This window comes from Petaurus breviceps, unplaced genomic scaffold (genome assembly GCF_028583685.1).
Source record: "Petaurus breviceps papuanus isolate PSGF00001 unplaced genomic scaffold, PetGlider_PUasm1.0 419, whole genome shotgun sequence".
Lineage (NCBI taxonomy): Eukaryota > Metazoa > Chordata > Mammalia > Diprotodontia > Petauridae > Petaurus > Petaurus breviceps.
Genome location: NW_027186324.1, coordinates 5,116,759 through 5,139,708, shown reverse-complemented (window position 1 = coordinate 5,139,708; position 22,950 = coordinate 5,116,759). Strand labels below are relative to the sequence as shown.

At 38.9% G+C, this 22,950-nt stretch overlaps 1 protein-coding gene across 6 annotated transcripts in view; it reads left to right on the top strand.

Annotated features, from left to right (window-relative positions):
- GPM6B (glycoprotein M6B) overlaps positions 1-22,950 on the top strand; it is a 225,879-nt gene that overhangs the window by 159,063 nt on the left and 43,866 nt on the right. Inside the window, exons 1-2 of one of the 6 annotated variants that reach the window (XM_069100617.1) lie at positions 5,249-5,769; positions 21,178-21,297. The exons of 2 other annotated variants lie outside the window; for them this stretch is intronic. In XM_069100617.1, the coding sequence (XP_068956718.1) occupies positions 5,709-5,769; positions 21,178-21,297 (181 nt within the window). In that variant the 5' untranslated portion in view covers positions 5,249-5,708. Of the gene's footprint in view, positions 1-5,248; positions 5,770-21,089; positions 21,298-22,950 lie in introns of those variants that run through there. 3 more of the 6 variants (XM_069100613.1, XM_069100615.1, XM_069100612.1) reach the window with 3 other exon arrangements.

The following is a 22,950-nucleotide window of genomic DNA, read 5'->3' as shown; positions in this document are numbered from 1 at the left end:
TGCTATACTATTATGTTGGGTTCTTCCGTGCTCAGCTTTTCCCCTGAATCTTATAAATGGACAAAACACTAAGGGATTACATTAAAGAATGTGTCATCCCTTCACCTTTTTGCTAAAAATACTAATATTTAAAAGTAAGTTTTAGGAAACACATTTGTAATTGAATAAAATTTACTTTTAAGTTAAATATACCAAACACAAAAATTCTATAAAGAAAATCAAACTATACAGAATACATAGAAAGAGACCTTAGATCTTTAAAAAACAAAAAAAAAGGTCACAAAAGATATGTAGCAATGAAATGAAGCAAAGATAAAAGACCATAATTTGAAAGAATGATAGGGACAAGAAAAAAATAGCAGTTTTTTTTTAGTAAAGATCATAAAAGAGAGAAGGCAAAGAATTGACTGGTTTTGTACCTCTTAGTTTGATGTGCTTTATTTATGATTATAATTATATACATACGTTTTCTCTCTTACTAGATTATATGATCCTTGAGGTCAAAGATTCTACTTTAATCTTCCTCAACACCAAACACAGTGTTTTCCTACAGATTAGGCATTTAATGAAGTGTTTTTCAATTGGGCATGGTAGAAGAACCCCTTTCCCCAGCTGGGTTTCTCATTCTTCTTACCTATTTACCATTCAAGTTTCATGTAGTTCCTGGCACAAGGTGGGCTCCTATTTGAGCAGTACACTCTGTTAGGCATGTCAGATGCAAGAAAGGTTTTTTTTTTCTAAGATATGACCCTTGCCTTCACAGGGATTATAATCTAATGACAGAGCTGAAACATGTATAGAAATAATTATAATACCCAATAAAATATAATGACCCAAGAGATCAAGGTACTCTGGCAGTTCTAAAAATGGAGACATTACTTCTACTAGAGAAAAATGGAAGGATTCATGGAGAAGATATTTGTGGGTTTTTTTTTAAAGAGTTGGTAGGATTTAGCATCCTTTGATTAAGTGACAGCTGATGTATTTTCAGTAGGGGCTGAGAACACCCAAAATATAATGTATAACAAGATAATTGACAAGCTTTTATTAAACATCTATCAGGCACTGTGCTAGGCACTGGAAATTCAAAGACAAAAATGAAAGAGTCTCTAGATAGGTATTTGTGGATTTTTTTAAAGGATGAGCAGGATCTAGTATATTTTAAAAAAATCCACAAATATCTTCTCCATGAGTTCTTCCAGTTTTTCTCTAATAATAGAATAATCTGTCCATTCTTAGAACTGCCAGCATACATTGATGTCTTGTCAATATTTGTGGGTTTTTTTAAAAGGATGGGTAGGATTAGCAGGGGCAGCAGCTAGGTGGTGCAATTAATAAAGCACTAGACTTTGAATTAGGAAAATTCATCTCGATGAGTTCAAATCTGGCTTCAGACATTAGCTGTGTGACCCTAATTGGCCCTATTTGCTTCCGTTTCCTCATCTGTAAAATGAGCTGGAGAAGGAAATGGGAAACCCCTCCAGTATCTCTGCAAGGAAAATCCTAAATGGACTCACAGGATAGTTGGACATAACCGAAGAATGATTGAACAAGGATGTTTTTAGCAGGGTAAATGGAGTGAGATGGGGTGCAAGCAGCATTCTGGGTATAAAGAAAACTATGGCTAGAGGGAAGAATTCACAGGGATGTGCTCAAAGAAGAGTATCCTTTTAACTGAAAGATGTGCAATGGCGGGGAGGGGGAAAGGAGTCCATGTGAAAAGATTCACACCAAATCAGCAAAATAACCTGAAAAAGACAGGTTTTTCAGTCCTAGAAAACCTTCCCTCTTCAGAAATCCATGAAATGATAAAAAATGAAGCATTAGAAGAAAGATAAAGTGCTGACAAAGTTTCAAACATAAGTGCAATTGATTGAAGTTCCATGTGGCTAAAATCAGTTTCACTGGGTTTACAGTTTTATTTTTTTTCTTCTTTTTTTTACTCTTTTCTGACAATGAGTGCTTTTTTGTGTCTGCACTAAATATTAGGGGAAAAAAACTTTTTTTTGTTTTACTAATTATATTTGTTTATTCTGTGCTCACCTTTAACCCTGAATCTTATAAGTGGGAAAAACACAGATAAATTTTAAGGAATTTTTCATCCCTTAATTTTTTGCTAAAATATATAAACATTTAAAAGTAAATTTTAGTCAATACAGTTGTAATTGAATAAAAATCTGCTTTTGATTTCATTTTTCCGTTTTCACCTTTTCACCCAAAGGAGGAAACTTATATTTCCTGAGATGGTTCCTGCTATCTATGGTAGGCCATCAAGTTGTTGAATTGGGACATGGCAAGGAGAGCCAGCAGGAATAAGGTTTATTCAGTTGTAATATAAAATGAAATAGGGCAACAGTTAACTTATAAAGTATTTGACAGCAGGCAATGTCACTAACCAACCCATGTACTTCAAAGATGGTCCAGATAATAGGCCAGACCAAGAGACAGAGTTGGAGTTCCCTTGTTCATAAAGCTAAATGAAGAGGTTAATATCCTGGATAATTCTTTGAGGAAGAAATTGTACCAGAGTCTGATAATATTCTCCATAGTCCCTAAAGTGGCTACTAGGTATGTCTTCTCAAGTAGTCTCTGTCTGCTTGTCTGTCTTCCTCTCTCTTCCCTTCCTTATTCTTCCCTTTTCCCTTTTCTCCTCTCTCCCACTGACTTCAAAACAAAGTTGGTCATAGGAAAAGATGACAGATAATGTATTGGAGAAAATATGGCCCAGAATAAAAGAAAGCCAAATGGTATTTTCATATCTTTGCAATGACTGTCCCCCATTCTTAGAATGCACTCTTTCCTTCACACTATCTTTTAGAATTCTTAATTTCCTTCAGGTGGAAAATATCTCATTCCTTCTGTATATACCTCTCTGTGTATATGTTGTCTTCCCTGTGTAGATTGTAAGTTCCTTGGGAGCAGAGACAATTTAATTTTTGTCTTGGAACTTCTAGTGCCTCACATAATGTCTTGACACATCTTAACAGTTTAATAAATGCTTGTTTATTTGTCTCAAGTTACACATTAATGTTTTGTGTGTTAGCCCCTACTGAAGATACACCATTTGCCACTTAAATAATCAAACATTTGACTTGGGTAAGGAGTAATGGACACAGGCATAATCAATTCACTTCTTCGTTATTGATATTAGGCTATTGCCAGATAGTCAGAATGTCTGACACGTATCAAGATGAACTTTAAGACAGGAGAAATTCCCCTCTTACTTTCAGTCCTCTAGCAAACTGTACAGGTGTCAGTGGGCGACTATGTATGGAAAGGAAGCAGTGAATTCAAGCAGGGGAGAAAGTGTTAAAGGAAAGAAAACATGTGAAATGTAAAATTAGAATTGTTATAACAGTTTGAGGATGTTTGTAACATAGTCAAATTGCTGAATCTTTACCATCTACCCAGGGAGTTATACTATTAAGAGTTTTCAATTCTGTATTAAATTATTTTAATATCATCTGTTTTGGGGTACATTTCAAATTCAGCACAAGATCATTAATGTGTCAAACATGATTTTTCCAGTACTTTCAGAAAGTTATCTTTTTACCTTAAATCTGGTACGTTAAAATATTTTTCATATTCTTGATAGAGGGGCCCAGAATTATACTTAAAGAATATCTCTGATTTCATAATGGAGATAAATAGGCAAATTCTCACTTAAGACAAACTTCATTTTACTGCCTGTTTTCATTAGAATATATATATATTTCATAACTAGCCATGTGACCTTGGGCAAGCCACTTAACCCCAATTGCCCTAACTTCCCCCTGCAAAAAAAAAAAAAAGAATATATGTTTCATTCAATTATGTATATATCTAGTCACTAGAATATAAGAGGAACTTCAATATTTACTGTTCCCTAAAATAATCTCTTTCTATATCACCAACCAACCAACGCACAGGCACCATTTATAGCATTTACATCAGTGATTGAATGCCTATAAAAGGAAGGGATTTTGTTAAGTAGTAGGTATATTCTAATAGATGACTTCCAGTTTGTCTATTATTAACAGTTGCTAAATAACTACAGTACGGGACTAAAGAAATAACTCCTTCCAGAAGAACCCTTTACTTAGGAGTGGCATTCATAGAAGTAACTGTGAGATACAGTTTACCAAGTTATCTAATAAATATGGATAGCCAGAGAATCATTGTAATGACATATAGGTATGTGCCATTCTTGTCTTCCTTCCTGGGGTGGTTGCTAAATAAATTTCTTACAAATGCAAGTCTGCCTTCCAAAGAAGATGGAAGGGTGTGAGAAATACTTGTAAGTGTGTGGGTTTGTTAGGTGGGATGAAGGAATCTTATATTGGAAGAAGTAATCCAGAAAAGTCCTAAGAAGCATGAAAATTCCAAGAAGTAGGAAGAAAACCGTAACATAACAAAGAAAAAAAAATTCTGATGTCAAACAAAGCTTGCCACAACTCATCCAATGCCAAAATCTTTCTCTACGTCTATGGATTCATGCAGGAAAGGACCCCAGGATGTTCTCTGGAGAATCCAAAGTCCTGAGTAGGAAACCAAGGAACCTGAGAAAATTGGAGGATTATAGGTGGTGTTTTCATTTCTAAGGATTATAGGTGGTGCTTTTATTTGTACTCCCAGTCTAAAAATAACTATTTTGCTTTCTGGCAGGAAAAACAAACAAACAAAAAACAACCCAATAACAATAACAAATTACTTGTTAAAATAACCACACCCACAAATAAGACCACTTTGTTTTTTTATGCCCTCCCTCAGAAATGCCACCAAAATTTTCAACAAGTTATACCATACATACTCAGAATAAATTGAATTAGTTTTTTTTTTTTAATTTGGGGGTCAAGGATATTCTCACTTTCTGGGATTGAACTTTATTTTCTTGTACTGTGAAATTTTTGCTAGCCAAGACTGGGAAAAGGTTCTTATCACTTACAATTTAGGAGCCTGTTAATATAGCCAAAGATGGGTGTTCTTCTGTTCCCCCCCCCCCACCTTTGGTTTTTGTTATTCATGCTTTGTGTAAGAAAAATGTTAAAGTAAGCAGATGAAGTATAGACAGTGGTCAAATCCTATGTCTCTGCTTTTGGGGAGGATGGGGGAAGGGCATATGGAATAAATCAAAATGTCAAACACAATAGTAAGGTCCCACGGGAAAGAACCTTGGGTTTGTGGGGTGGCAGGCACTCTGCTTAGAGGCTGTGCGTGCTGGGGTGGGCGCAGCTCTGTCGCTGAGTCATGCGATAGGAAGGGGGGGCCCTTTTCTTTCTCACACACATCCTCTCTCTCCTGATGTCACAAATCTGTTCTAAAGTGGGAGAATTGATTAGCATTCATCGGGAGCCTTTGCAGGGGAGGTTGGGAAAGCGAGACAGTGGAGGCAAAGGGGAAAACCGGGGACGCGGAGCTGGCTCTTTCCCGTGCAGGCTGCATTGAAACTTTAGGCGCAATCAAAGGGACGAATGGGCATTTTATAGCTGGGATCCTCGGTGACGTGTGGCTGACTGCTCCCTGGCAGAGACCTTTGTGGACCTGTAGCAGAGTGAAACTGAAGGCATCTGGGAAGGGACCTTCATCTACTGTACAAGAGAACAGAGCCCCTCAATCACCGGCGCTGTAAATAAGAGACGGAGGGGAGTCAGAAAGAAAGGAAATAGTGGAGGGGGGGGGGACGCCTTCTTTGGGGGGGAGTGGGGTAAAAAGCATTTTTGGTGGATGGTATGAAGCCAGCCATGGAAACTGCAGCAGAAGAAAATACAGAACAAAGCCAAGAGAAAAAAGGTACCCAGGGCTCAAACAATAGCCTGTTTAAATCTTTTCATTGGGGGTGCTGAAAAAAGGTTTAGACTTTGTCACTCTTAGAACTTGGTCTTAAACAATCACTGCTGCATCTTCAGCCTGCAGGGATTTTTCTGTTCTTTTTCTTTTCTTTTGCCTTTGAGGGTTGACCACAGATTTAGTAGGGCAGCACAGTCCTCTGGGTTCTCACCCCAAATCCTTACCCACAATTCTACCTGAAATAGTCTTTCTGAGAACAGTCCTTCGTTTCTCTATGTAATCCGCCATCCAGATTAGAGAAATTGAGAAAACTGCCTGGTTTTCCCGCAGTCTGTTTGTCCATAAATCAGTATCTATGTGCTACACAGAGAGGCTCGTGAGCCATCAAGACTTGGTATAGGATAACATAGTATTTTGCTTTCTGCCGATGTAGAATGATTTGGAAATGAAACCATACAGAGCTGCATGCATTTGGGTGCCTTATGAAACCCTTTGGATTTTTTTTTCAGAGTTTTAGATATTCTCTCTTTTGTCTACTCTAGTAGAATCTCATGATAATATGGCTTGCTTGTTACCCTATAGATCAAATGCATGGTGGGTTAAATCCTATCTTCTTAATATACATACATATAGTAAATCTTGACCTAACAGTATGTAAGGTGGATCTTAGTTCTGTTCTCCCCTTCCCCCATCTCAACCTAAAGCTAATCTTGTTTGTTTTTTAAGAAAAAGATTCTGTGGTGCTGGGGGGCGGAGTTGGGAGGGGGGAGAAGAATTCCTTTTCATAAAAAGGAATCTTAGAGCCAGGCTATGCTTCTATTGTCTATAATGACTTCAGCTTGATGGAGGAGAAAAAAAAAAATCTAAGTTAATCATTTTGAGATAAGAAAATGGCAGAGAAGAGAGGCTTAATTAATCTCTGTGCTCCCTGGGTGATGGACTGATCACAAGTTGAACACTCCAAAGTGCAAATTCAGTCACTGCCAGGTTACCACAGATCACTGCAATATAATCTGTCTCCCTTGGTATGGTAGATTATTGTACAAGCAGAAAGCCACCCTTTCAATAGGGGTGATGAGTCTGTTATAGAGAGGAATCATATTAAGGTGGTTTATCATATTATCATGGTCCAATAATGGTTACTACACAATAGTAGTTTTGTAAAAATGAAGTCGCTTGTGTGTATAGACGTATTAATACATATTACACTGATTATATAGCATCTCTGTTACATCATCATATCAGGGATTTTCTAATAACATTTTGAGATGTGAGCTTCAACATAAATTTGACAAGCTTTGTATGTTCTTTTATGAATGAAAAATAAAGTTGAAATGACAAAATTATGAAACCTGGGCAGAGATCAATACAATGGTAACATGAGCCTGCAGGATATTCATAAAGTTGAAGGGCTGAGATTAAAGTTTTTAAATGAATTTTTAATTCATTTTCAAGATCATCAGAGATTAACATTTAATATTCCTTTTGGAACATAATTCTATTATTACAGCTGATAGAACGTCATTTAATGTTGTTCTTTAGTAATTTGCCCCCAAAGAAGCCTTCCTTACTACAGAATCTATGTGTTTGAAATATGGCGTTTTCCAGCAGCCAGCAAAACCATTGACTCCATATGAAAATATCCCTTATGAGACTCCCACAGCCGCACAGAAGCAATTATGAGCCAGAAACCTTTATAAATTCTAAACTCATAATGTTCTTTTTCAGTACACAAGCTGTTAGAATGTCCTGTGTCATATTTATGGGTAACAATAGGGAAAAAAACCCATTCAGTTGATAACCTCTTGGTCTTGTTTCAGAATATCACATGTTTAACAGCTTTTGAAGGTTTCCTTGTACATTTTTTGCGTCATAAACAAACCATTTGATAAATACAATGGAGTTGCACTCATTGCAAAGCCTTAACACAAGCTGTTTCTGTACACCCAGCTTCATGTATTTGAAAAACTAGTCAGCTAGGGTTTGGGAGATAAAACTCAAGATGAAATATGATTCATATGGTAGCTTTCAGAATTCCAGCATTTTCAAATTCTAGACACACTAAAAGTGATGTGAAATGGTCGATCATGAGGCGATATCATCTGCACCCTGGCCTTGCATGCCCAAATGAGTAAAAATAAGGCAGCACAGAGGTCAGGCCATTAATTTTGTTGATCTATAGCATTGGGGGGGGGGGGGGGGGGGTGGGGGGCGGGGGTAGTTGTGATTGATAAAGAAACCACCATAAATGTTAGACTGGAAAGAGGCCCAATTATCTATCCATCCTCATTTAGAAAAGCAAAATCAAGGAAGTTCATGTGCCAGTTGCATAAAACCAAATCCCACCAAAAAAAAAATGTTTTCTTTGTAATGTCTTGAATTCATCTATTTACAGATCATATACATAAAGGGTGGGGGAAAGGGAAAGAGAGTATTTTTGATGCCTGCCATTTAAATATTTCCTCATGTGATTTGGAAAATCATAATCCTTTTTTTATGTTAAGATGAACTTTTCTTGCAATCAGGACAACAATCTGCATTAACTAAACGTGTGGAACAATTTTTAGAGCACATTTTGCATCCAGTGATTTTCATTACTAAATTTAATTTTCTAAATTCTGTCTCTCCACATGTGGCTTTCAATACATAGTTGTCTTGTGTCCCTCCTTTCTACCTCTAAGATCTTCAATTGAAATAGTTCAATCTTTTCTTTGGCCTTCTGTTATTCCTATCATTTGCCTGGCTTCTCAATAATACTGTCTTTATTGTATATTAACTATATAAATGCATTTGGCTTTTTAGGTTTACATTAAGTAATCTTTGTAATTAGCTCCTCTTGTCCAGTCCCTCTATTGTGTGGTCAGAGCCAGCTTCAGTAGGAATACCTGGTGGTCCAGTTAATGAGATTCTTCTAGAAGGAGATGGTTCCTTTTAAGCAACACCAGAATGACTTCTCATAACCACTACCACCAGCACACCACCTCCTATTCTCTACTCCCTTGCTAGCCCCACTTCATGATGAATTTAGTTTTTAAAAAGTAATAATAATCAGTCTTTTTAAACGAACATAGTGTGAAAGTGCCTGAGTTTAGGGATATTTACATAGCTTTTCCCTCTGAAAAACAACAGAATGATGAAAGCTCACTTGAGGTGTTGAACAGATGTTTCTTAAACAGGGCTGAAAAATGTCCAGGTTTTATAGATGAGGTTTTCAACTTGAAAACCTTAAATTAGATCAGAATGGGTGGACCAAATAAGCAGATTCATTGAAACAAAATCCATGGGCAGAATAAAATGCCTTTTGTAATTCTGCGCATTTCCTGAGAACTAAGCACCCAGTAATAAAGAGGAGTTTGGTTTCTACTCATTTAAGAAGAACATCACATTTTTCACAATTAAATGGACTCTAAGCCTTTGAAATTTCTGGGAAGGACTTTTGTGCATAATCACAGGGCAGAAAAAAGTAAACATAGATATAATTTTATTGTACTGGAGTATAAGGTGGTCCAATTTTTTACGCTTTGTTATGAAGAAAATCCAAACATCTGTGCTGGGAATTATTTTTATATAGGTTAACAGGAAACTTTGGGCCCAAGAAAATATAACCCACTGCTCACTCATAGAGGTATGAGGATTGGCCTTCTAGGCATCCTTGTTAAAAGTCAGATTCTGGGACCTTCAGCATCAAATTGATTACTTTGCCATGTAGGAAAGCAAAAGTGGTAAATGAGAAATATTGGATCATTAGGCATCGATTTTTAACTGTTCAACATAAGAAATTCAAATGATCCTTGAATTCCTTACAAATTTTTCATGTGAACTTTATATAACTAAATGTAATTTCATGAGGTCATAGAAAAATAACTAAAACATTTAAATACATTCGTTAATATTTGCTCTGTATTTACTGTACTGGGTGAAGCCCCTTGCAATCTAATGTCTTAAGCTAAAGAACTAAGCAATTATCCTTGAGATACAATGTCTTTTAAACTGAGGAATGAAGCAAATATGTTTGTGTATTTATGTATGTTTATTTTAAGCCGGTGCTATTAAAATGGTCTGTCTAATAGGATGTTTTTGAAGTGCTTATTGTCTTAGACAACCTTTTTAAATTTAATGTTCTTGAGGTGCTACATAGAGACGTGGTGAAATTGTTTTTACCTATCCTGTGCCCATGGTGCTTTTAACCAAGAAGGCCATCTGAGGCATAGGACATCTGGTGAATCATCCTGTATATAAGAAAACAGCATGGTACACCAGATGGTACTGGACATATGCATAGAACATGGCTTTTTAAAATGAAAAATTTAAAAGAGAAAGGATTTCAATAAGCCATTAGACCTATTTCCCACATATCTAAAATTACATTCCAAAGTATATTTTTCTGTATTTAGATCTGTTACAGTCTCTTTTCCCACTAGGGAAGTCATTCTGACATTTTCTGCTATGGAACCAAATTTTGTACCCTTTTTAAAGGACTTTATAACATGATGCCAGGTCTACCTTCCACCTTCCTTTTTTCTGTTGTTATTTAGCTACATGAGTGACTTATTCAGAAAATGATCTCAAATAACATATTTGAACACATGCAAATATCTACTGCTATGTCAAGGCAATGACGTCATGAATGTACTTTCCTTCTTCGAGGATGATGTTATTTCCTCAGTTAATGATACTCATCTCTTCCGCCCCCCCCCCCCCCCCCCCCCCACCCCCCCAGCTGATGATTGATCTGTGGGAGCTCCTTGTGATAAAAGGATGAACAATCTTGACGTAGCCTAGATTAGGGGTACAGTCTGTGACTCAAGGGCAGAGTGAAATCGACATGTCCTGGCAGATTTGGCTCAAGAGAGTGGACTTAGCACCATGCTTTTGTGTAATAGCCTACTGCCTCGATACCTTCAGTTGGTCTTATAGCAGCTATAACATGAGAGCTCTGGTAAAGGGAGTGCAGAGAGAACTGGGTTCTAATCTCAGCTCCAACACCTATAAACTCCTTGACCTTGTGTGAGAGGGGTAATAATTCTCATTTCATAGAACCATTTTGAAGGTTGCCCTTTACAAACCTTAAAGCACCATATAAATTAGGAGTGGTTTGTGGTTGAGGCTGAATGATCTGATGGAAATATAATAATAGATGGTAGGAGAGACCTGTGTTCAGATCCTCACTCTAAAACTAGCTTTTTGACCCCCATCCTGGGCCACTTTACTCGTATGAACCTCGATTTCCCAAGCTGTAAGATGGAGAAATTTATTATGATTTTATATATATATCACAGGCTTTTTATGTGAATTAAATGAGATGATAGGTGTTTTGCAAACTTTAATGAATTATGCCATTATCATCTATTTTTTTTTATCAGTAGTAGGTTATTAAGTATTTTTGGAGGAAATTACTCATAAGGCTTCCTATATCAGCATTACAGTAATTTTTGCCACTGGTGGCATGCTGAAACAGCAATACTCAGCAATGTCCTGTGGGAGAATAATGGTCTGTGTCCAGGGCAGTTGTATGTCTTGTTCTGGAGGATGAGCTGAGGGGTCATGGTACAGTTCTCCATTATACCAGCTGTCTCATGAAGCCGAAATAACTGTTTACATGTATTTGAAGTTTCCGCATCTATTAAATATTTGGTATGTGCCCTGCACTGTTTGTTTTCCTTTTTGAAAAATGAAATAACTCAGCAAAAATTAGGACTTGATGTGTATCTCCTTCAAGGAACATAGTTGGAAAAGAAGTTAGTCCCCAAAGAATCAGTCTTTGTCTCTTTATTGCCTACAGTTATGTAAATTTCCAAATGTTAGTAAAGAGAACAATGGAGTTGTTTGGTTTCATTTTTAAATCTCATGTTTTAAGTAAATATGAAGTTAACAGCAAAAGCCCTCGTACCCCTAAGGTTCAATTTATTAATTTTGAATTTCCCTTTATTGTATAGTCAAAATAGAATGTAAGCTCCCGAAAGGCAAGGCTTATATCATTAGCATAATGCTTATTGACTGGTTGATTTTGGGAAAGACCATTGCAGACCATTTGCTCTCTACATCCCCCAAATACTCTTCATTCTTCCTACATTACTTACTATAAATAGCGTTTTTGACTTGAGTTACTCAAATATCTTCAGCCTAAATGACTTGCTGCTTTGAATACATCTACTTTCTAAGAGAATCTTTTTAGGTTCCTTTTTTTCCGTTGAGTTTATATGTGACATTTGAGCTGGAATCTTCTTTCCTCCTCCATTCGAGCTAAAAGTAGCATTTTTTCCTTCCTACTTCCCATATCCTCAAATGAGCTCTAGACCATCTGCATGTGTATAGGTACACGGATGCACACGTACACACACACTCACACACACACACACTCAAAATCAATTTTTAAGACAGATGAAATTGAGGAGCACATATAGAGCAGAGACTTTAGGATGAGATTGAGGCTGAATAAAGTATATGCAAGGATATAGCAGCCCAGATGCCACGGGGAAGCTTTCTGCTCTTACTAAGCATCCTTGCTGACTACACTCTCCCGCCTTGTTTTTATACTGTTGAAGGAGTATGCATGCTGCCAAGGTCCTCTGCATTTTGTCACCCCGGTACAAAGCTCCACTCTAATCAGCACAGTTCCCCCAATTCTAGGATTAGATGCAGCATGTTGTAGTGGAAAGGGAATCCAGCAAAGACTTAAATTCTAGAATTCGGATTCTTAATCGGTATATGACCTTCAGCAAATCACTTAATCTCTCTGTTCTTTGGTTCTCCTTTCTATAATGGGAATAATAATAATTGGGTGTAATACGTAGTGGGTCTACCTCAAAACAACGTTGTAAGGCTCCACTGAGTCTTTCTTAAGGAGGTATCGCTCCCATGACAAAGGTAACTAACTCCCTATTAAGTAGGTTTATTTGGATGAGACCTTTGTTTTGGTTACTCCTTAATAAGATGTATATCTCACATTCCGGGATGACTGATTTGGATAGGTGGAGTCTCTGTAATGACTCAGAGTTTTCTCTCCGTTAGGGGATGGATCTCTACCCAGAGTTTTAGAAGTCTAGGCAGGGGTGGGGAGCCTGCAGCCTTGAGGCCACATGTGACCCTCTCCTTTGACTGAATCCAAACTTCCAGTCAAAGGTTCACACTTGAGAACCTAGAAGGTTCTATAGCCTCTAGACCCTGGTCTAGAGGATATTTAAGTCTCTGAGAGAGGTAGAGATTCACAAGACAGGTAAGGAGAATTATTTGAGGCTTAAGTATAGGGCCTTTGCATGGTTTCATGTCAGTAAAAATCTTATATTCAGTCTCTTGTTAGCCTTAGTGTATGTATGGTCCCTTAACCTATGAATTCACATCCTGAAATTCCAAAGGGAATCTCTGGGTAGGTGTATGAGGTAAAGGATGAATGAGAAGTCTCCAAGATGGAAGCAGGTTCATGAAAACCAAGTTCATGGAAACCAAGTTGGGTCACATGTTATACTTGAATAGTAATATCACAGAGTTAGTGTGAGGAAACCATTTTGTAAACCTTGAAGTATTTTTCTTTTTTTTTTTCCTTTTGGTCTTTCTGCAGGGGGAAGGCAGGACAATTGGGGTTGTGACTTGTCCAAGGTCACACAGCTAGTAAATGTCAAGTGTCTGAGGCTGGGTTTGAACTCAGGTCCTCCTGACTCCTGGGCCGGAGCTCTATTCACTGCACCACCTAACTGCTCCCTTTGAAATATTTTTCAAAGAAATGTGAGGACAAATGTATATCCCATCCGAAGTTTTTAGATAAAAATTATATAATTTAGTTTTAAATATTACGATAAGAGGCAGCATCATTAATGAATTGGTTGAAAAATAGTTTAGAGAAGACTGGCCTTAGAATCAGGAAAACATGAGTTTTAACTTCTTTCTCTTATATATACTAGTTGTTTAACCATGGTCAAGTAATTTAATTTCTCAGGGCTCCCAGGCAAGCAAGACTTCCTTATAAATGAGTTGTTGACTCATATTAGAACCAGGGAAGGGAGTTTCCACACTGGAAAATCCCTTCAAAGAAATGACAGGTGTGGATTTCTGTTTGTTTCCCTTCCTCTCTCCTTGACAAATTTTTGGGACTTTGCCTTTGTTGAAAGTTATCCCATGTTTATTTATAAACTAGCAAAAAGCATGCCGTGGTAGACAAGAGAGCTAGATTCGGAATCAGTGAACAAGCATTTATTAAATGTTTACTATGTGTGGGGCACTGTGCTAAGCAGTAGGAATACAAATACAAGTAGAAACAAAGACACTCCTACTTCCAAGGAGATTGCATTCTAATGAAGGAAGACAGCACAGAAAGGAAAGCTGGAGCAGGGGATGGGATGGTAAAGAAAGTCCTAAATCTGGACATGGCCGGTCTGGACATCTCCTTAAATGGTCGTCCTGGGAGGAGTCATCCAGTCTTGGGGAGAGGGAGCTAAGGTTCCTTCCAGTACAAGAACTGCAAGATTAGAGTGAGACTTTAGGATGAAGCATAGGGGCATGGTAGAAGAAGTTGAGAGTGTAGCCTGAAAAGGAATGAGCATCAAAAGAGATGGGTTCAAATTCTGCTTCTGACACTATGTGAACCTTGGCAAGTAATTCATCTCTCTAGACCTATAAAATGAGGGGGTGCCCTGTGCTTCTGACATTCTATGAATCTGCTTTGTTATCAGGGACTTGTCTTTCCTTCCTTTCTTAACCAGAACTTCATCATTAACGACGATCTCAGAAGAATCTAGAATGATGTAGGAATGTTGCCTTGATCAGTCTCCACCTCTTCTTGGTGAAGAAACACCTTTCAGGAAAGTCTTTTTTTTTTTTTTTGAGTTGGCTTCTAAAAACACAACAGGTATTGGCAGGTCCCATCTTTGTGGGTGCAAAAATTTTGTTATCCCTTCTAAAGAAGTATTTTTACTAGCTCAACCCTGTCTTACACTGAGGCTGTCTCTATTTGACACCCTCTCATTCTTTCTTTTGATATGTATACAAGAGAAGTTCCAAAGCCTATAGACCCAGGCAACTTTGCTATTTGGATTGTCAGGGAGTCTTAACTTTCTCCTTTACCACACTAGTTTATATATGTTTTCCTCTGTACAAGCTTTGGAAAGCCCTAAAATCTATCTATGGACCCTTTGGAAAAGTGTTAACCTTAGGTTAAGAGCCCCTGCTGGAAGAAAGAGTTCTGTTTTCTAGAATCCCTTTTTCAGTTGGTTGGGGATTAGACTCCCTAATGGTTAGGACCTAACCTATCTTAGGATTTAGATCAGTTAATTTAAGAGTTATGTATCAAGACCTGAAATTCAAAAAACTTTACGACTGGAAAGGCCCTCACAGATAATCTAGTTTGAATTCCTCACTTTAATATGAGTAAACAGGAACAGGATAAGTGACTTAAATCGTAAGGCAGCAAAGTGATTAATAAGTGGCTGAACCATAGCTAGAGCCCAAAGACGCTCAGTCCCATTTTCTTTCCACTATGCTGCCATTGAATTGTTTACGCCCAAGTCTCTCCCATTATGCCTTTTGCTTTGTATGTGCATGAGTAGAAAAAGGAGTAAGAGACAGATTTTAAGAACAGAGTTTATCAGGATAATTGGAAGCTTCTTGCCTTATTTAGGCAATGCTGCCACGAGTCACCAAAGGAACAATTGAAAAAGTAGCTTCCCTCAACTGTGTTCTGATTCCATTCACCACACCGGCTATTGCCTCTGGACAACTATATGTAAGACGTAGAAATACACCCTCATGTCATTGAGTTAGATGTTCTATGTTCTGATACCCTGATCAAGTGAGAATAGCTTTTTTTTTTTTTAGTTAGAGAATCAATGAAGAAAAGGCAAGTTATATATAGACAAGGCTGTCTATATCCTGAGCTGTAGATTTCTTTGGGTCAAGGAATGTTGGACAAACCCAAAAGAATGGTCAGGTCTCTAGGAGCTTTAAATGGCAGGAGAATTTTAGCAGTTGCCCATCTAGAAGTTCAACTCGTCACTAGAAGATGGGTTCAGAAGTGGAAGTCAAGCCCCTGAAAGGGTACATCTTTGGAAGGAAGATCAAGTTTCTCTTTTTCTCTCATCCACCTGCCACTAACATTGACCATGTCATCAGGGAGAAGTGTGGGAGAGAATACATCCAACCAGGAACAGAGAGAAACACAGTGAGGACAAACATTGGCAAGCAACACAGCCACAGATGGATAAAAGAGGATAGCCCTCCCCCAACCCAGAAAAGAAGCAGCTTCAGGGACGGATAAGCCCTCCCCCTGCCCACTCCCAGTGGCAGAGAGAATGTTGGATGTGGATAGGCATTGATCCTCAGAGTCCCAGAGCTGTGCCAAGGAAGAGTTTGAAGATTACACAGAGGGAGAAAAGGACAACCAGGGTCCAGACTTTCGAGGTTCTCTTTATCACGTGTCTTATACATGTTTGTCTCAGTACTTTTGTACTTTGACCTCACTTTCTTCAAGGACTTTTTTGTGTTCAGTTGAAGAGTACCCTCACTCTTGGGGTGGGGTGGGAATGTTTTATTCCAACTGTTATTATTACTATTATGTTTTACTCCAACTATACCTGTTTAGCAAATGCCCTTTATTAGAAGCTAACTAAGTATGTCTAATTATCAATGAGAAACATATGGTGGCGAGCTCCTGAGCACAGTGCTAGAAACCAAGCTCCCTTGGTTTATCAGCACAACACTCAAGGAAGTAGTAGTTAGCTGTCCTCTAGGCACTTCTACTTGTGAGTGTACCGGTCCCATTGGTGTGGCCTCAAAAGAAACGCTACATATGAGGGTCTGTATTGGGTAATTTGGGGGTGTAGCAGCAAGCACCCCAGTGTCCCCAGGGTGGCTGCCAACACAGGTTCTTGGATCTGCTTTGTTAAAGGAAAGCAACTCAAAATGGGTTAACAAGCTTACTTTAATCAGTCAAATATGTATCGTTTACCTAGTTCAGGGGAAAAAGGTCAGCACCCCAAACTTCAGAATATACAGATAGAATTATCAAGGCAGAGAAATCAAGTAGACAGTTTTCCAAACTGCCCAACCATTACATCCATACCGAATCAACATCTGGGTTTCAAAGCAGGGGGGTCTCTGGACAACGGGCTTCCCAGAGTTTCATCTGATCAAATCACAGAACACTTCTCAAAGTGAGCCCCAAAACAAAGCTACACATCAGGGCTTATATAGCCTTCTCCTGGCTCAGAGAATGTAACAACCTTATTGACTCACTGGCCAATCAAGAAGTATCTACTGAAAAACAAGCCTCCCACCCCAGGCTCCTGGTGCACTGTAGCCTGAGGGCGGGGAAGATCTTTAAAATTTACATTCCCATTACAGGGGGCCCTTCACATTTGCAAGAACCATTAGTGAGATTCTCCTCGGAATCCAACAGAGAAAAGTTACCATTGTTTCTCTTTCTTTTAGGCTATCATTGTATGGTTTGTTTTCTGGTCTGTTTGAAGTCAGACCAGTTCCTCTGAGATAACTTTTGGTCACTTGAAGACTTAAGTACTAATAATATTTCTTGCATTACTGCCTTATTATATTTTACTATGGCATACTTAAAAATATAAAGTCAGATATGAGCAGTTTAGATTTCAAATATCTAAAATACTGATGCCTAAAGTTTTATTTAAAGCTCACTGTGATGATCACAATTTTTTTCTTTATTACTTTTAAGCAGATTTGGGCTGCTTGCCTTATTTGTGACATAAGTCCAGATGGCTCATCGGAGAACCTTTATGGATCTATTGATAGGATAAGGTTTGCCTATTGACATTGAACCCCTAATCAATCAGCCTCACATATGTAATTGCATTTTGGGAGTGCCATACCTCTTTGGCTGTTCTCTGAGGAATTTGTTTTAGGTTAATCTGTTTGTGCTGGTGAAGAATGAGTTAGAAAAGTCATAATTTAGGTCTCCAGGAGGTTAGCTTTATGTGTCAGAGATACCTGGAGATATTTTGGGGTGTCCTGTTTGGAAAAATGTACCTCAAGACATTTTTAAACCCTTTCTAGTTGGATTACCTAATGCGGGAGCAGTGGAAAATTTTATTTTGAGAGTTAAGGATTCCAGTCCAAACTAAGATTTTGAAAGGGAGCCATTCTTGAGGGGAAGAAAGAGAGTTTCTCTCCTTCTTTCCTCACTCTGTTTCAGTGGGATCAGACTGTTCCATTCAGAGAGAAGGAGCAACTTGGAGACAACATAATCCAAGCTTGGATCAGAGAGCAGCACATCGAACACAGATGCAGATAAACATAAGCACAGATAGGATATAGAAAGAGAGCCACCCAAGGGAGGTGGAAGCAGCTTTAGGGATTGTAACTCCTTTGTGTCATAGAAAATCCTGGCTGTGAAGTCTAGAAAAGCACTAATCCTTAGAACCCAGCAGAACTAGCTAAGGGGAATGTCATGAAAACTCCAGAATAGGGGGAAAAGGACCTACTCAGTGCCAGAAATTGCTAGGTTCCCCTTGGCCACACATGCTACATATGTACTTCACCACCATTTTATCATAGGTTTGATTCCTGCCTCCCCAGGGATGTCATGAGTGCAAAGGAAGAAGGTGTACCCCAATTGGAGAGAAATGTTTGAGATCAGCTCCTCTACTATACCCTTTGCCAAAAGGTCATTGACGCTATTGGTTGATTATCAATGGGGGAAGTAAATGAGTGAGGATTCATGAAAGGCAATACCTGAAACTCCAGCTCCTGAGAGTTACCTCCAGATCTCTTAAAAGAGAAGTAATCTGACACCTTCTTGGGATTTCAAACCAAGAATACCAGTGGAAGATGGGATAGGAGCTTCATTCAGAGAGAGTGCTAAAATGCCTCCAAATCATTTAACCCAGTCTTTGACTAATGAAACCTCGAGTGGAATCCTAATTTTTTCCCTTCCTTTTACTCCTCCTTCCCCACTTTCCTTCACAGGTCCCTCAGAGACTTAGTACTTCCCTAGGGAATGTATTGGAAAAGTATAATGTTTAAATCTTCCTAAATCTGGATCAAGAGCTATCCAGAATTGGAGACTGTGGGCTTTGCCAAAAATACTCCGGGATCAGCCAGAGTACTTAACCTGGCAAAGCTCTTTCTTCGCTTCTTTGATCCAGTCAAATCTGCCTTTTAACTACTTCTTACACGTGACATGCCTGTTCCATGCCTGTGCATTTGCTCAGGAGGCCCCCCTCCCCAGGCCTGGAATGCCCTTTTCTCCTCACTTCCTCCTCTTAGAATCTCTTCTTCTTGTTGTATAGTCTTGTCTGACTTTTCCTGATTCCATTTGGGATTTTCTTTACAAAGATACTTGAATGCTTTGCTGTTTCCTTTTCCAGTTCATTTTTACAGATGAGGCAAACAAGGTAACATACATTCAGGGTCATGCATTTAGTAAGTGTCTGAAGCCAGATTTGAAACCAGGTCTTTCTGAATCCAAGCTCGGTGTTATATCCATTGAGTTACTCAGCTGCTGGCTTAGAATTCCTAGTTTCCTTCAAATCTCAGCTCAGCTGTTATCCACCTCCTATCCTACATCAGGCCTTCTTCCCCAGCAGCTAAGGTCTCCCCCTCACCTCTCAAAAAATTAACCTTATATCTATTTTGTATATGATCTTAATGGTCTTCTAGTCCAAACCGTTCATTTTACAGTTGAGGACATCAAGGGACAAAAAACCCTGAGACTTGACCAAGGTAACATGAGTAATAAGTAAGTAGGATTTGGATCCAGTACTTCTGATCCCAAATCCAGTACTCTTTCCATTGTAATCTTGTTGCCTCTTATGGTCACCTATTAGTTCTGTTATAAAATATAATCACTTTAAAGGCTTGAATTCTTGAATTTTTATCTTTTTAGCCCCAGAGAAATTGTATAGTATAATGCAGAGGTGTCAAACACAAACAGAATTGGAGGACACTAAACCATACATAGAATAATAGGTGGATAGTTCTGGGCCTAGAGTTATGAAGACCTGAGTTCAAATCTGGCCTCCGACACTTGATAGCCAAGTGACCCTGGGCAAGTCACTTAATCCTGTTTGCCTCAGTTTCCTCATCTCTAAAAATGACCTGAAGAAGGAAATGACAAACCACTCCAGTGTTGTCACCAAAAACAAAACAAAACAAAACAAAACTCAAGTGGGGATATGAAATGACTGGAGAACAAAAACACATCAGGATTCCTTCAGCATATTGACTTAGAAAACCACATGATAACATTGTCTCTGTTCTCTTGTATTTTTTGCTTATTTTGTTAAGTATTTCCTGATTATGTTTTTGTGCTGTTGCAGCTGTGATCTGACAGTGTGTCTGCCATCCCTGTTTTAGAGCAGTATGGTCTCTGATTTCTTATCCCTAACCTTAAGGTCTGGGTTATGCCACCAGGTGTCTTTCCCAAATGTTAATGGCTGCTGCTAATTACAGTGATCATCATTGTGGAAAGCATTATTATCACTCTATCCAAATGTTTATAGAACCTTGAAGTACATTTGTGCCTTCCTAGACTCTTGGGAGAATAAACATAGGCCCTGCTGCCTTCAATGAGTTTACAACATGGGGAGGGAGGGAGAAGGTATGTGGAAGGAACCATAAAATTCCCACTGTGCCATTCTGAAATCTGAAGTATATAAGATAAGGTAGACCTGTTGTGGCCCTATTGACCAGAGCGAGTATTTTATCAAGGAAATAACTCCTTGCTTGATGATGCACCTAGCAAGGTTATCAAATTTGACATGTTTAGAGGAAGGGATACAGATTTGGACAACCTTCCTTGTTAGTTGGAAGAGAGACCCATGTAATTGATCTAATGAATGAGTCTATGGAAAGTCACCCCTGCAGCTGGCATTCAGCACCTCTTTGGGGCTTAGAATTTTTAAAAAAGCATCAAGGAGGGGCAGTGACGTGGCTCCAACCCTGGAGTCAGGAGGACCTGAGTTCAAGTCTGGCCTCAGACACTTGATACACTTACTAGCCCAGTGACTTTGGGCAAGTCACTTAACCCCAATTGCCCTCCTCTCCCCCAATAAAAAGCAAAAAAAAAAAAAAATCAAGGAAAATAGTATTGTTAAAACCTATGTTTTGTTAAAGAACAGTGTCTGCAAAATTTTTTTGATGGGGCAGAGAAATGAAAAGGGTTGATAAAGGGGAGAAGGAAGAAAAAACCTTCCTAAGACTATAAAAGCCTATAAGTGGCTGGAATTTTTTATCAGCATATTGGTAGGGAGCATCCAATGACCACAGTGCATTGGGCCATTTTCCCCCATTTTAGGCTGGGTCAGAAGGTTGATGTTTTGATTATGAACCCTCCGTAGCTTGTGTTTTAGACCCTTCACTTTCATTTCAACACACAGCAGATGAATAAAATTACTAAAAAGAACTCTTTGCTGGAGAGGGAAACACTGACTTTTTCCCACCTGAAATTGGCAGTGATCACCAGACCAGAAATGGAAATTGGCAGGTACCACTGGATGTACGAGAGGTCAAGGCCACACCAGCACCAGCATGTGCCAGCACTGAGACACAGTGTTAGTCCTTTGAATGCTCCAGGTAAATAAAGTGTTGAGATGGATTCTAAAATAGAGAGCTGAGTAGCTGGGTTGTGGTAGTGTTAACGGTTTCTTCACTTTGCTTTGTCTTATGTTTTGTTTTACATGTAGGTTGCCACAATAATGTTAAGGCACAGGTTCAACCACCATTATTAAAAAAAAAAGAATCTTCTTGGATCCCTAGTCCCTCTAGGATGTGATATAAATTCCTTAACTTGTTATTCAAGGCTCTTCAGCCACTAACTGACCCACCTTCCTAAACTTTCTTTTGTGTTCCCTTTCTGCATCCCTCAGTCTAGCTTCACTTTTAGCTATTCCCTAACTCGACATTCCATTCCCCCATGTTGGGAACATGTGCACAAGCCATCTGCCAAGCCTAAAATCTGTTTCTTCCTCATCTCTCCCTCTCAGATGCCTTATCTGCTTTCAAGTCTTAGTTTCATACCTAGTTTCTCTTTGAAGCCTTTCCCTGATCCCTTCAACCTCCCAGGGATTAGTGATCTCTGGTGCACAGATCATAATACTTTGTATTATATTTTTCTGTACATGCTTTGCATATCTATAACCACCCCCACTCAATAGATTATCAGCTCCTTATAGGAAGGGACTGTTTGTTTGGTGTATTTGTTTTTTGTCCTTGTATCACTAATACCTAACACTGGTGGGGTGGAGGTGGGGAAGGGGGTCAGATCTATGATTACCTTCCACTGATGCAATGGCAATTCATCTGTAATTTACAAACCAATAGTTGCCTGGAGTCCTGGTAATGAGAATTTAGACAATCTGCCCATCGTCACAGTGAGTATATGTCAGAAGCATGTTTTTTGCCCAGTTCTCCCTGACTCTAAGCATGGCCCTCTCTGGTCATTCCCCCATACTCTGTGCTCTGTAATTAGACAGTCTTTGTGGGCTGTCCTATGAGAGTTCTGGAAGGCCGGGCAAGGGGACTAGCCCTAACGTGCCTCATCTCTTACTTACATCATCCTACTTCCCTGCTTCTGAAAGGTTGAACCATGCTGCCTAGAGAGGAAGAGATCACGAGCACCAGCTGGGAAACCATCACACCTCTGCCCTTTAAAGGGGAAACAAAACCGTGAGAGAAGGAAGCTGGCATAATTGTTTTCTAACTTCTCCTCCTGTCGAGTTGCCCAGTCCAGACTTCTTATTTCCCTTTTCTACCCCGCCCAGAAGTGGAGTGAACCTCCAGGCCCACCAGACCTGTTTTGCTGAGACCTAAAGAATCATAAAGAATGCCTTGCTTTTGTGACTTCCTCCTACATCCTCCTTCTCCTACAGATCTCAGGTTCCACATCTCCATTAACCCACTTGCCTTACTTTAGCTGATTATAATGTATATTCTTTCTACCATGGACCTCAATTCTGCTACCAAAAGATATGGAAAGAAAGACTATGGTTCACAGAGTTACAAATGACAGTCTTAAAATATGATTATGCATTTTGCATAAAGTATGACTCTTGGGGAGGCCAGGTAGCACAGCGAGTAAGAGCACCGGCTCCAGTGTCGGGATGACCTGGATCAAATCCCGTCTCAGATACTTAGCACCACACCCAGCAATAACTGGCCGTGTAACCTTGAGCAAGTTACTTAACCCCGATTGCTTAAAAAAAAAAAAATAAAGTATGACTCTTTTCT